Source organism: Verticillium dahliae, genomic scaffold, assembly GCF_000150675.1.
Source record: "Verticillium dahliae VdLs.17 supercont1.12 genomic scaffold, whole genome shotgun sequence".
In the NCBI taxonomy this organism is placed as follows: Eukaryota; Fungi; Ascomycota; class Sordariomycetes; order Glomerellales; family Plectosphaerellaceae; genus Verticillium; species Verticillium dahliae.
This window is the reverse complement of record NW_009276943.1, coordinates 254,981-267,470: the sequence shown is the minus strand read 5'-3', so window position 1 is coordinate 267,470 and position 12,490 is coordinate 254,981. Positions and strand designations below refer to the sequence as shown.

General features: G+C 58.2%; 5 protein-coding genes across 5 annotated transcripts in view; 1 reads left to right on the top strand and 4 right to left on the bottom strand.

Annotated features, from left to right (window-relative positions):
• Nucleotides 1-268: 268 nt before the first annotated feature.
• Nucleotides 269-3,075, top strand: VDAG_06370 (uncharacterized protein; the record flags this gene model as incomplete). The annotated part of the gene is made up of 5 exons (XM_009658748.1): nucleotides 269-500; nucleotides 554-875; nucleotides 936-1,521; nucleotides 1,591-2,301; nucleotides 2,734-3,075. The coding sequence occupies 5 exons, from the start codon at nucleotides 269-271 to the stop codon at nucleotides 3,073-3,075; spliced, it is 2,193 nt and encodes a 730-aa protein (XP_009657043.1).
• A 352-nt stretch (nucleotides 3,076-3,427) lies between these two features.
• VDAG_06369 (GTP-binding protein GTR2) lies at nucleotides 3,428-4,772 on the bottom strand (the record flags this gene model as incomplete). The annotated part of the gene is made up of 3 exons (XM_009658747.1): nucleotides 3,428-4,307; nucleotides 4,373-4,474; nucleotides 4,525-4,772. 3 exons carry the CDS (start codon nucleotides 4,770-4,772, stop codon nucleotides 3,428-3,430), a joined length of 1,230 nt encoding a protein of 409 aa, XP_009657042.1.
• Nucleotides 4,773-6,625: 1,853 nt separating this feature from the next.
• On the bottom strand, nucleotides 6,626-7,748 carry VDAG_06368 (MIF domain-containing protein; the record flags this gene model as incomplete). Its single annotated transcript, XM_009658746.1, has 2 exons — nucleotides 6,626-7,267; nucleotides 7,383-7,748. The coding sequence occupies 2 exons, from the start codon at nucleotides 7,746-7,748 to the stop codon at nucleotides 6,626-6,628; spliced, it is 1,008 nt and encodes a 335-aa protein (XP_009657041.1).
• A 1,135-nt stretch (nucleotides 7,749-8,883) lies between these two features.
• VDAG_06367 (uncharacterized protein) lies at nucleotides 8,884-9,628 on the bottom strand (the record flags this gene model as incomplete). Its single annotated transcript, XM_009658745.1, has 2 exons — nucleotides 8,884-9,234; nucleotides 9,302-9,628. 2 exons carry the CDS (start codon nucleotides 9,626-9,628, stop codon nucleotides 8,884-8,886), a joined length of 678 nt encoding a protein of 225 aa, XP_009657040.1.
• An 870-nt stretch (nucleotides 9,629-10,498) lies between these two features.
• The window catches only part of VDAG_06366 (uncharacterized protein), a gene marked incomplete at both ends in the record, with an annotated part of 2,549 nt that continues 557 nt past the window's right edge, over nucleotides 10,499-12,490 (bottom strand). Inside the window, one exon of the mRNA XM_009658744.1 lies at nucleotides 10,499-12,280. Within this exon, the coding sequence (XP_009657039.1) occupies nucleotides 10,499-12,280 (1,782 nt within the window). The remainder of the gene's footprint in view (nucleotides 12,281-12,490) is intronic.

Here is a 12,490-nt window from a genome sequence, read left to right as displayed (position 1 = left end):
AATACTACACCACCAAGGTACCTAACTACCAGGCATACCTACCTACCTACCTACCTACCTACCTACCTTCTCGGGCAACCCCGTCTACTTCAAGCCCGGATACGCCCTCTGCTGAAGTGCCATCCTTGGCCGAACTCCTTCTCGTTTCTGAATCCTCGTTCTGTCAAGGGTTACTCGGATGGCAACGGAGCGATACTGCTATCCGTGATATCAAAAGCAACAATGCTGCTTGGCGCGTTGCGGCGGTCCCCCATCTCAACCACCACCCATGGCTGAACCCCAGCCCCTGCGTCTCATCAGCGAGACCAAGTTCGATCATCGCGTGCCCGATGGCTTACCCAAGAGCAATCCCACCGTCGACCTGTCCGTCACCTGGGATGCCGCCGCCCGGAACCTCCTCATCTACCGCCCAAGGGACCAGGTCGTCTCCAAGATCCACCAATACGCCCGCCCAGGCACGACAGCCCCAGAGCCCCTCGCTCTCAAGTGGAAACCCGACGGTAGGGCATCCCAATCCTCGGAGCTGACAGGCAAGCTGCTGACCGTGGACAAGGTCAATTTCTCGCCGTCGGCTGGAGCGATGGCTACGTCAGGCTGATGGGTCTCGAGAACAACAAGGCGGCCCATCATATTCGCGTCACCGAGGACCAGTCTGCCGGCATCACCCACATTGGCTGGGCGTGCAACAGCGTCTCCAAGACAGACAGCGTTCCCAAGGAGGCCGAGACCGCCTCGTGGCGCCATGCCCTCGACCAAGAGCTGCAAACGGCAGGCAACCCACCAGAACTGGATCTGCCGCGCGAGCTGACGTTTCTCGATGTCGAGTCGTCGCTGCCCAAGCTGAGTCCTCTGCCGAGCGCCAGTGCCGGCGAAGGGTACGTCGATTTTCTTGGCCCTCTTGACTGCCTAGGAGCACGCTGCTGACCACTCGACAGCGAGGATGCCATGGTCTTCACCTTGCGGACTGGTATCGAGTTCCTCTTTCGGCCCTTCAACACGGCCGAGAGCGATGAGGTCTTTGTCATGGTCGTCGGCACCAGTGACGGACGTCTGCACCTCAGCATCTATGACTCGTTCGTCATTGGTGATTTTCGCTATACGCTGCCGAGCTCCATGTACAAGCCAGGCGTTCTGCAGCTCATCCACCATGCCGCCCATCCGTCAGCGTCCACCCACTGCCTGATCCTGAAGCACCCTGCCGACGAGGACCGCGCCGTCTACCTGGTGCCCATGGACTTACCGTTTGTCCCTTACTCTCCGATCAACCTCGCCCTCCTCGCGTCCAAGTTGACCACTCTTCAGAAGCTGCTCCGATACGTGAAGCAGTCGCAGCTCCACGCCACGGTAGAGTACAACAACACGCGAGAACTCCCCAGCAAGTTCCTGCGCAGTATTCAGGAGGATCTACAGGGCGCCGAGCGTGGGCCGACAGACATTGTCCAGGCTCTCTTCCATACTGTCGTGACTGGCCACACCCACGAGGTCGTCAAGGAATGGCTCGTGGACCAGCTGGCCGAGCGCGTAAGCCCACCCATCTCACGAACCTCGAAAACCCCCCCAATCCAACCCCGTGACGCTGACCCAGACTAGGGCCACAAACGCTGGGACAAGGCCGCCGTCTCGGGTCTCGAGGCCCTCCGGGCGCTCGTCCACGAGAACCTCCTCCCGGCCCTCGAGCGCTGCGCCGTCATCCTCAGCCGCCTCCGCGGCCTCGCCCAGTTCCACGATGCCCGCGACGACATTGGCTTTTCCGCCGCGCAGGTCGCCCGCGCCATGGACATCGTCGCCTGTCTGCGTCTCGCCGCCCACCGCGTCCTGCTACACGTCATGGAGGAGCTCGACCTCTTCACCGCCTTCTCCGGCTGGCTGCGCTTCCAGATTGACCGGCTCGCGTCGTCAAGCTCGGCCACCGACGAGCTCAACGAGAAGGAGGCCGGGCTGGATAATGGGAAAGTGCTCGCCTACATCCAGCGTTATCTGCTGCGCAGCCCCATGGCGCTCTTCTTCGACCCCGTGGCCGACGACGAGCGCGAGGCCGACTGGAAGTTTGTCCAGAACGAGCCCGCGCTGCTCGACGCTGTCGATGCGCAGATTGCCCGGCAGGAAGATGGCCAGCCCTACATGAAGGCGCTGCCGCAGCTCGCCTTTCTTGTGGCGTACCTCGAGGACCGCGCCAACGGCATCTTCAACGACATTGCCGAGGCCCAGAAGCGGAGCGTCAGGTTCGGACAGCCCACCAGGATCGTCATGGGCAGTAAAATGTCTAGGATCGACTGTGTCATGGGGCCGATTGTCCACGGGGTAAGTCTAGTCGTTGTGTTGCCGCCTGCTCGCCTTTGCTAATATGCCTTTTTTTTTCTTTTTCAGGACGACCTAGAGGACCACGCGTCGACTTTTGTGGCAGCAATACAGGAGGGCAAAGAAGACGAGCGTAAGTTTGTCGGCCAAGCCGGTTCGTCGTCACCCCTGGGTCCCGCCGACTCTGACGAAGCTCTAGTGTACATCTTCCGCACCACCGTGCGCATCATCAACGGCATCAGCACGACAACGTCAAAGACGTGCGCCGCCCTGCGTCTCAGCGACCACAAAATCACCGACATGAAATTCCTCGACCACGAGACCCTCGTCCTGCTGCTCAAGACAACCGGCACGTTCAAACCAACCACCCACCGCAAAGAAGAAGAAAAAAAGTGCTGACGCCCCATCACAGACAAGAAACCCCTCATCATGCAGCTCCCCATCCAGACGCCCGGGACCAAGTACGCCCCCTACACCGAGAACTCCCTCCCCGCGCCCGAGCCTCTCTCCGCCGCGCACGGATCCGCGTCCTTCACCCTCCCCGAGAGCAGCGGCGGCGGCTCCTGGGTCCCCGTCCGCATGGAGGTCCAGCCCCGAAGCGACGTCCGCGACGACATGCCCCCGCGCGTCTGTCTCCTCGGCCGTGACAGGACGACGTGGCGCGTCTTCGCCCTGGAGACGGACGCCGCCGTGCCGCAACGGCAGGAGCAGGAGGACGGGCAGCAGCAGCAGCAGCAGCAGCAGCAAGTGCACACGCCCGGGCGGGACAACGCATAGGAGGTTGTCCGGTTGCCGTCGCGGCGGCCGCTGCAGATCCCGCCCCGACGCTTCCACCCTACGCGCAAGGGGCGAGGCGTCGGGAGTAGTCGGCGACCGGGGTGATGGTGCCTGCTGGGATGAGGGGGAACTGCTGGGATGGAGAGAAAGGAACTGCGAACGCCATGCGTACAAGGGAGCATCATGTTCGGCATCGCAGGGGCGTGTTCGTTTGGGTGGCCAGAGTGGCATGAAAGCTGGGGTTCAGACAAATCACGGCATTGACCGGTCGATTGACCAAAATCAAGAGAAAAAGAAAACGAAACATTGATTCTACGCATAGATACATATGCGACACCCGAAAATACAAGACTTAGATCCGCCGCGCCTGTCCCTCGCCGCGGGGCTTCGTAATGTCAAAGAACTCCGTCAACCCCTGGACCACTGCCTCGACATTCATGTTGACAAGCGGCATGCGGTCATACGAGTCCTCCTTCATAATGGCCACGAGGGCGAGGTACCGATCAACCTCGCGCAGCATAATCGGTCGTCCGGCGTCGTGCAGGACCATGCAGCTCTCGGCCCAGTTGCACGCAACCTGGTCTTCGACCTTTGCGTTCCATGGCTCGCCCTCGATGCGCTGGCGTTGGGCATCAGAACGATTCCACGATCCGTACACGTCAGTAATGTCGATAATGACGTCAATGTAATCTGAACAGATTTCGTAAGCGGCCATGTCGGCAGCCGCCGAGTCAGTGGCAATGTAGATCTTGGAGAGAACGTCAAAGAGATAGGCCTTCTCGAAGCGGCAGGTACGGCAGAGGTTGGTGAGCATGGCCTCGAGGGTACCGAGCTGGGGGATGAGCTTCTGGATGACCTTGCTGAAGGCCTCAAAGATGGAGTGGTTGTAGATGGATGTGAGGTGGAAGGTGACAGGAGCATTCTCGAAGCCATGGTCCGAAAGGTCATCCTGAATGCGGATGGTTATGTCACGCTGGATATCGAGCTTGTAGTCATCCGAGAGGCCGTCGACCTTGTGGATGAAGACCTCAATGTTGATGTTGGGATATGACCTCTGTAGGTTGAGAATCGTTGTGTTGAGGCGTTGCACGGCCTCGAGGTAATCATCCTGCGCGTCAATGACCCAGATGAGGGCGCCAATCTCGCCAAAGATGGCCTCCATGTCGTAGGTTGGGTTCTCGAAGATATCGATCTGCCCAGGAAAGTCCCAGACCTGGAAATCCATGAATGAGCTGCCAAGTCAGTCAGTATATGTATTTGCATATGCGGATGCGGGAGCGAATAGGGCTGTGCTCACGCCATCGAGTCCTTCTGTATACGCGCCGTCGACTCGAGGAACAGTGTCTCGTTGGGTGGTAGCTTGTGAAAGACGACACTGGATATGGACGACTTCCCGCTCCTGCGCATGGTCAGCCTCGGCGTCGCAAACACGCGGCATACAGCCCTCACCTCCTCTGTCCCATCAGGAGCAGTCTCGGCTTGCCCTTGGCTGGCGGCCCCGGGGGCACCTCGACGGGCTTGTCTGCGTCATCCTTCTTGGGGACGCCTCGGCGACTCTGTTCAAAGACACGCTGTAGTGTTAGCGTTGCTGGACTTTCGTGGTTGCTGTTCCCAGCGACTAATTCTTGCACAGATGGATCATCGCCAACGTCCGCTTGGAAGGGCGAGAGCTGGCTGTAAGGAGGAGATGAAGTCATGGTAGAGTTGTGGGATGAAGGGCTCAGTGGCAAACTCAGGTGAGCGGTGAGGGCGCCGTGTAGACCGGCCGGTACCCAGTACCCGATAGGGACACTCGAGGCGTTATTGATCGGTCGCGACCTGGAGGCGATTTCGAGTGTGCATTGACGTCCGTTGGGGCCTGACGAAGCCCAGCGCAGCACAGCACACAGACGCTTGCAAGCTTGCAACCGACACACTGCCGAAGCGCTCGTTCTTCGGGGGCGAAGAAGCAATAAGACGACCTATGCTCGCGGGTCCAGGTTCGCGTCTCCCCTGCCTGGGCGTCACGCTGGTCCGTGAGATGGATGGAGGCTCACCGCCGGGATGGACGGCCAGGCGCAGGTGGGATACAGAGTGCGAGGCGACGGCAGGGCTTTCGTCATGGGATCATAGTGCCGCGGCCGGCCGCGATTGACGGTTTTGAGTTGTTCGCTTGGGGGTAGCCCGGTCTCCCATGCGCCAGGCTCTCGGGCTCGGGCAGGGAGGAGCATGGCCGGGCTACCAAGATAGATATATATTCCATGGGTATCGTCTCACCGTCGCACGGTCAGGCCGTTTTTGGTGGCTCAGCTCAACGACGACCCCTGTCATTGACGGGCCATTGCACCACGGGGACTGGCAGAGTTCGACCGGCAAACAGGCTTCCAGGCGCGGGCGCACCCAATGATCGGGGCTCGTCATCCGGGCCACGCGGATCAGTGCGGCGTAACGTTGACGATAGTCCAGGGCGACAGGACCAGGGCCAGGCAGAGCGAGTGACGATGGCGTCCCGTCCATTGGGCTGAGTCTGGTGGTGTCTCTGATCCTTACTCTCGGGTCTGAGGCTGTGGCTTCCTCTTGGCGAGGGCACTACCCAGTCACTGCAGCACGTGAGAGGACGCAAGGCGCGTCAGGGGGTCGGAGCGAGGCCATCCTCGATAGGAAAGGGGAGGACGCGGAGATGAGATACAAAGGGGGAGGGGATTAAGAGGGCAGACGGGAGCGATGTTTTGCGAAGTGACGGGGGCCAATGGTAAGCAAGAGAATGAGATGGTTCGGCCTCTCACCTCCATGTCTAACGTGATATGACGTGGGAACGCCTACCTGCCTGGCGAACAAGGCCTGTTTGCGACTAGAATATGGCCGGAGGGATGGGTTGCGGCTCGAGATCTGCCGTGGTTGACGATGAATGGGGCTCAGCGATTTCGTGTTCGTGGGCTCGCTGACTACCTCGCTGGCTGTTGACTCGCCGTTCCTCGTGACTCTCGCCGCGCAGGTTCAGAACGAGGCTGCAGTGCAGGGTGAAAGAGAGGTCTGAGAGCGCGAGGCTTCCTTATCGGGGCAGGATATCTTGTTGAGTACCTATGTCGAAGTGGTCGGATGGGTGGTGCTCGTGTGATGAGATCTAAGAGGGTGAAGCAATTGGCAATTGACAGCTGGCGACGTGAGAGGATGACCACCCCAGTCGCCCCAATCCAGTCGGGAAGCTGCTACTGTGCTGCAGCAACAAAGGCAGGCGGCACCTAAGTAAGGTAGCAGGCAAGTACCGTCAGGTGGGTACTTGGCGAGAGCTCCTGCCACTGCCATCTTCCAGGTACCTGCCCCTCCAATCCCCACTCCGATCCTCACGAGCCTTTGATCAGGTAAGCGACGGGTGTCGTCATCTGGCAAAGTCAACTCCCTGGCCCCACTCCACTAAGGTAAGGTACCAGCTGCCGACTTTCTGACCTCCTCTACAGCTTCACTATCATTTTTCAAGGCAGACGGGTGATGCTACGGGGCACCATGATCCCGGCTGTTAGCTCTTGTCCTCATGAGGAGGAACTCAGAAGTCAGACACCGGAGTCGAAAGTCAGACACCCGGCTTGGAACGCCCAAAAAATGATGCCACAAAGCTCTTCCTCTTTCCCACCTTCGGGCTCTTCCGCAGCACCTCATTGTCTGCATTAGTCGTCATGCCACCCGACTTCGACTCGCCTTCTTCGCACACCGTCGCCATGAGCGGCACTGGTGGCTCACTTCCCATGCCATGACTTGCCGAAAGATCAATCCCATCAGGCATGTTGTTGGTATTGGTGGATCTCGACCTGAGTGAAGACATGGACTGTCTAGTCAGTAAAGCCGGAGCGGAGCGGACTTGGGTTTCTTTTACCTTGGTACTAAGTCTCCGGCTGGTTTTCTGCTGCAATGTTGTGGCCACACCGTGCTGGTCTCCGAGTCCTTGGGTCTCGGCCAGCTCGCTTGCGACTGTCTTGCCGTCCCGGGCGACATTCTCTTCTGATAGCGGTACAAAACGTAGGTATCCTCGGTGCGGCAAGACGCCTAGAGACTCTTCCATGTATTTCTGTAACAGGGCCGCGTTACGTCTGTTCTTTGTCGGCGCAAACTCGATCGGCAGTCCAGATATGGACAGGGTGTAAGCCGAGTCGAAGCTGCCACCGAACAGCATGCACGCGCCGTGCTGCAATGTGACGACAATCGAGGATACGGGGCGCTGGTATCGGATGGAAAGCTGGTGGGAAAGGTCCATGATGAAATTGAATTCATCGCCGACCTAATCGGACTTGAGTCTCGAGAGAATCCAGATTTGAATGGGGAGGGCAGCTTACGATGACGTTTGTGTAGACCTCGGCCATGACAACAGCTTCGCTCCGTATGCGGTCCTTCGTAGAGCTAACTTCTCTGCCTGCTTGGAAGGCGTCTTCGAAGTAGCGGCTCCGCGATTGTGCCAGTGTCGGCTGCGATTTGACCTTTGTCGACTCCTTGGTAGGATCGACGGGTAGCGGGCGCGAAACGGACCGCGAGCTTAACCGATGGCCGCCATCCATGAGCGACTGCAGCGATGTGGCTTGTTCCTCCCTCTGCGCCTCTTTGCGCTTGGCGAAGGACAATTGCGCGGCATTCGATGGGCGGCGTGTCTGTGCAACGGGCGATGGCAGTGATTTGATATTGTCAACTGTCAACGAGCTGCTCATTGTGGGCAGAATGGGGTCTTGCAACAGTCCAAGTATGGGGTTTGGGATCGATACTCAGTAGAAAATGGTATTGGTCGGAGTTTATCGCCGCTGTTGTGGGCATAGAGCAGAGTGCTGAGCATCAGGCCCTGTCTGGGGTCAGAAGAGCGAACGCATAGAAACTCGATGTCCTCGAATGTAGCCTCGATATCAATGATGTGTATTCAACGTCTCAGGAAGTCCAGAGTCAGATCTCAAGTTCAGGTGTCCCTCGAGGTCAAGGATATCGACGCAGATGAGATTTGAGCCAAAGGATGGGGGAGGTGAGAACTTGGGTTTCCTATGAATTCCTTGCAGGTGAAATACCTTACCACCTCAGGTATCAGGTTGGGGTTCACATAGTATCTAAGCACATAGGTAGTCTGAGTGAAGCTACTAGCTGCAGAAAGAGGTTTACGCAGCGGCTTCCCGAAGACGGGCTGTGGCAAACACAAGGCAGGCACATTTTGGGGTCCTGCCCCCATGACACGGCCAGCACCAACAATTAACGGGTCACTCATGTATCACGGCCCCCCCAAAGCTATAACTCAACTTCACTCCAGGCATGTTGGCTTCCGTTTGGCATCGCTCGGTGCTTCTCCCATACATGTATCTTGGCCCCAACAATACGCCCCAAGGCCGGGGCCACGACCTGACCGCCCCCCTTGCTGTCAGCCCAGGCTGCCTACACGACGCGGTCGGCAACCTGCATTGCCTCGTGTCTCAAGTTGATATGACCTCTCTGCACCATCCAACATGCGCATACGGCCACGTCCATCATCCGATCCTGAGCTAGACCGATCCGAAATTTGGGCCCAGCTCATGGCTACGAAGTACACGAGAAGGGGCGAAAAACAGAGATCCCATCTCCAATGTTGAGCATGATCTCCAATGTTGAGCATGAACTCCGGTTTCGCAGAGGATTAAGTACCACAAACACCAAGCGCCATCAATTACATACAGCCCCCCAAGATCAAAGGGAGTACCCACTCATACACCACCTAGCAACCTCGGGGCCCAACCCAAATGTACTGCCCAGTCAACCGCGTAAACCAACGACCAAAAACCCATCAACGGGGCACACAGACAGACTCCCACCGAGAACGAACCACCAAAATCATGACGAAGGCGTCGGGCTCCTCTCCTTGCTCCGGCCCTGGCGCGGCGCAGGCCCGGCATTCCGCTCCAGCACAGCCTGCGCCAGAGCCAGACCGACGACGAGGACCTCGAGCGGCACGAGCAGCACGGCGAGGTACAGGCCTGCGCGGCTCTGCTTGCACAGAGTCTCAAAGTGAGGCCGGGCCGCCATGTAGACGCCCTCCCACCGGCAGGACCAGCTGTGGATCGTGTCGCGCGACGTCGACGCCCGGATCACGAACGAGAGGCCCACGGCGACGATGGCGGCCGTCAGGCACGCGAGCGGCGCGAGGAGGGAGAGGGCGGCGTGCGCGCGGAAGTTGTCGCGAATCTGCGAGATGCGTCAACGGGCGGTTCCCGCGTTGGTCCAGATTTTTTTTAAACAATAGGCCACTTACGATGCCGACCTTGCTACCGACGAGGGAGACAATGTTGGCGAGGATCACAATGGCGCTGCACGCCACGAGCGTCGTCGTCGGCCGCAGGTCAAAGTCGTCCGGCCACAGCGGCAGCATAAACTCGGCGCGCACGTGGGTTTGATCGTACACAGCGAGCGCGTCCGCCGACACGCCGAGGATGGTGATGCTGGAGCACAGCGCCAGCAGCGTAAGGCCGTTGCGAGCGGCATCGAGGAAGTTGAGGGCTCGCAGACGGCCGAAGCTCGGCACAGCCGGGGTGTCGACCTCAAAGTTGGAAGTCTGGTACGTTGTCTTGCTTTCCGCCATGTTTACTCTGCTTCGCCGTCTTTGAATATCGGCGTGTGAAAGTGAGATGGAAGGCCTTGGAGTGACTGAAATGTCCAAGGTTAAGGTGATTACAAGTTAAAGGATAAATGGATTGGAACTGGTCAGAGAGAACACCAAGAATGAGAGAAAAGGAGACGAGGATGAAGGAACAGCGGACAGCACAGCTGGAAACCGATACCATTGGATTTGCTCTCGTCCTATAGAGGAGTGCGGAATCCCATACTAATAGTCACACTCTCTCCCCAGCACACACCACCTAACCGCCTGCTACCTACCACACTCACAAGGCTTCTGGCCGCCGAGACTGAGACCCAGCGACGCGCCCATGCACGATAGCCGCGCTGGCGAAATGGGACCTCAATACCGACGGCGCCGATCACCAAGGACGTTCCCGCCCAAAGGTCATGCGGGGTTCTATTCAAGTGCCATATGCAGGAACGGCACGGCGGCACGGCATTGGCTCGCGGCGTGCAGATGTCGTCGCCGCCGCCCCGGCGCTTACCGGCGAGGAGGGGTGGGAGGAAATGCGGTGCCAGCCCAATCAGCGGTCGTGAAGGTGCCGGCAATAGAAACACCACGACAGCCCATCATCTTACCCATCGACGAATTGCACGCCTGATTCGTTGGTCCTTTTCGTGACAGTATTCATGCTTTTTTTTTTTTTGCTGTTCGCCCTGTCATCGGCTTGGGCGATGGGGTTGTCGTGAGACACGCGATTGTATGTCTAAGATGTCTATCTGCTCTTTTCTTCCACTGCCTCTGTCACTGCTGCGGCCGAGAGAGCTGCTCAATACGCATGCAGCTCGAGCACACACCCCAGGCCTGCCAGACCCGACGCTTCAGGGTCTCCTAGGCGCCTGCGCTACTCTCAGCGCCATTGTGTCCTCTATCCGGCCTGCCCATGCCGATGCCCTTTCTCCGCCCCCGAATGACAGCTTCCATGGCTCGTCCCACGGCTGGCATATCCCCCAACATGGTGAGGTGCCCCCTGTGTGTCCTCTGCCGCCCCCCTCGGACGAGTTCGTATCCCTCTGGCAGCTGAGCCTCGCGTGCAAGAACCACGCCGTCACCAGGCCTGAAGACAAGGTCGTCATAACAGTCCGCATGAGCAATGGCGTCTCGTCCGGCAACTTTGACAGCGTACACCGTCGGCGTGTCCTTGCCATACATGAGGGCGATGGGTGGGTAGACGTTGGCCTCGGAGAAGGCCGGTTTGTGCGCCAGCTCAGCCCGGAAGCGCTTTACCTCTGCGAGGGTGCGCTTGAGATACGCAATGTTGCGGGCGCGATTCAGCGGTGGAGGCGGCATAGAATCTGACCCAGCGCCAAAAGGAGAAGGTCGGGTGTCTGACGGAGACAACTTTGAACCTGTGCTGTCGATTTGCGGATTGAGGAGGCGGTCCCTTGTGGATTCGGCATTACGAGTCATATCGCCAACGGAATTACTCAGAGGCTGGCTGTACCGCTTCTCACTGTAACTGCTACTGCGATTGCGAAGAATGGACCCAAAGCCGGTTGCCGGCTTCGGGTTCAGGGCTGGGAGGGCCGCATCGGTGGCTGGGCATAGTCGGTACTTGATCCAGTCGTCAGCGCTATGAAAATCGATTCGATACTCCTCCTTGGTGTCCTTGTCGATGAAGCAAAATCCATCTTCTGGAAGAAATGCAAAGGTCGTCCGGAGAGAAAAGTTAACCTGTGCAGTGAGGATCTTTTCATTGAACAACACGGCATCACCATTGCGGAGAGGACCGAGAACATTAATGCAGCGCTGAGGCACACCAACGTAGACAACGCCCGAGAAGAGGTCGGGACGCTGGTTGACCACGTGCCGCGTGATCAGTCCGCCTAGACTGTGCGCAACGACAAGGGCACCCCTGGGCTCCTGTGACGCCGGCAGGTTGGATGGTAGCTTCTCCAAAAATGCGATCATTTTCTGTGACAGAAGATGAGGGCTGAGCCTCCAGTCATAACCATAATCCCAAACGCGAAGCTTGCCGTTCCGAGCGTTCTCACAAGACCTGACCTTTTTGAACAGTTTGCGTGAGATGTCAATGGGGCCGATGTTCTGCAGCATACCAGATGGAATGATGCGCTGTTCCATGGTTTCTTCGTCCTCGGGATCCAAGCCTACCTCAAGGTCGGCTTTCCTCAAGTTCAGTCCCACCTTAACCGGGGCCCAGAGTTGGTGATGCGGCGCCTCTGCAGAACGCAACACGGAACCCCGATAGCCCCCAAGAATGACCAGGTCGCCTGTCATGGTCTCGAGCACGCGATCGAGGGCTGCGGCATCCTCGTCTTCTTGACTGAAGGCTGGTTGCTCGGGAATGGGCGCAATGTTCGGTTCCTCAAATGCTTGAAACATCTTGCGCTGTGAAGCGAATTTGGGCATGCTAGGCATTTTAAAGCTTGGCCTGTCCGGCAGGCTGTCTCTGATCGCTTTCATCCTGACATTGGCCATTTCGCGTACGTCGTCAAACATGGTCTCGTCGCCGAGAGAGGAGACGCGAGACAGCGAGTGATAGAGAATCGAGTCATCTGAATTGGTCCTCCGCAACGAGCGAGCGTTAGATCCTTTGCGATAGAGTGGTGACTGAATTGGTTCGTCTGCGGAGCCATCATGGACCAAGCCTGGCTGTGGCCGATTTGCAGGATAAGAAATGGTGTTGTTATGTGGTCGCGATGGTCGAGCAGTCCTGGTCGCCCCCTGAGACAGTGGCGGCCAGCGAGGTATTCCGGGTGTTGAGTCGGTCTTTTCGGTAGGTGAAGAGGAGAAGAAGGAGTTGGACATGTTGGACATGATGTTTGACAAACTGCTGGCATTGGGGAAAGAAGGAAGAGCTTT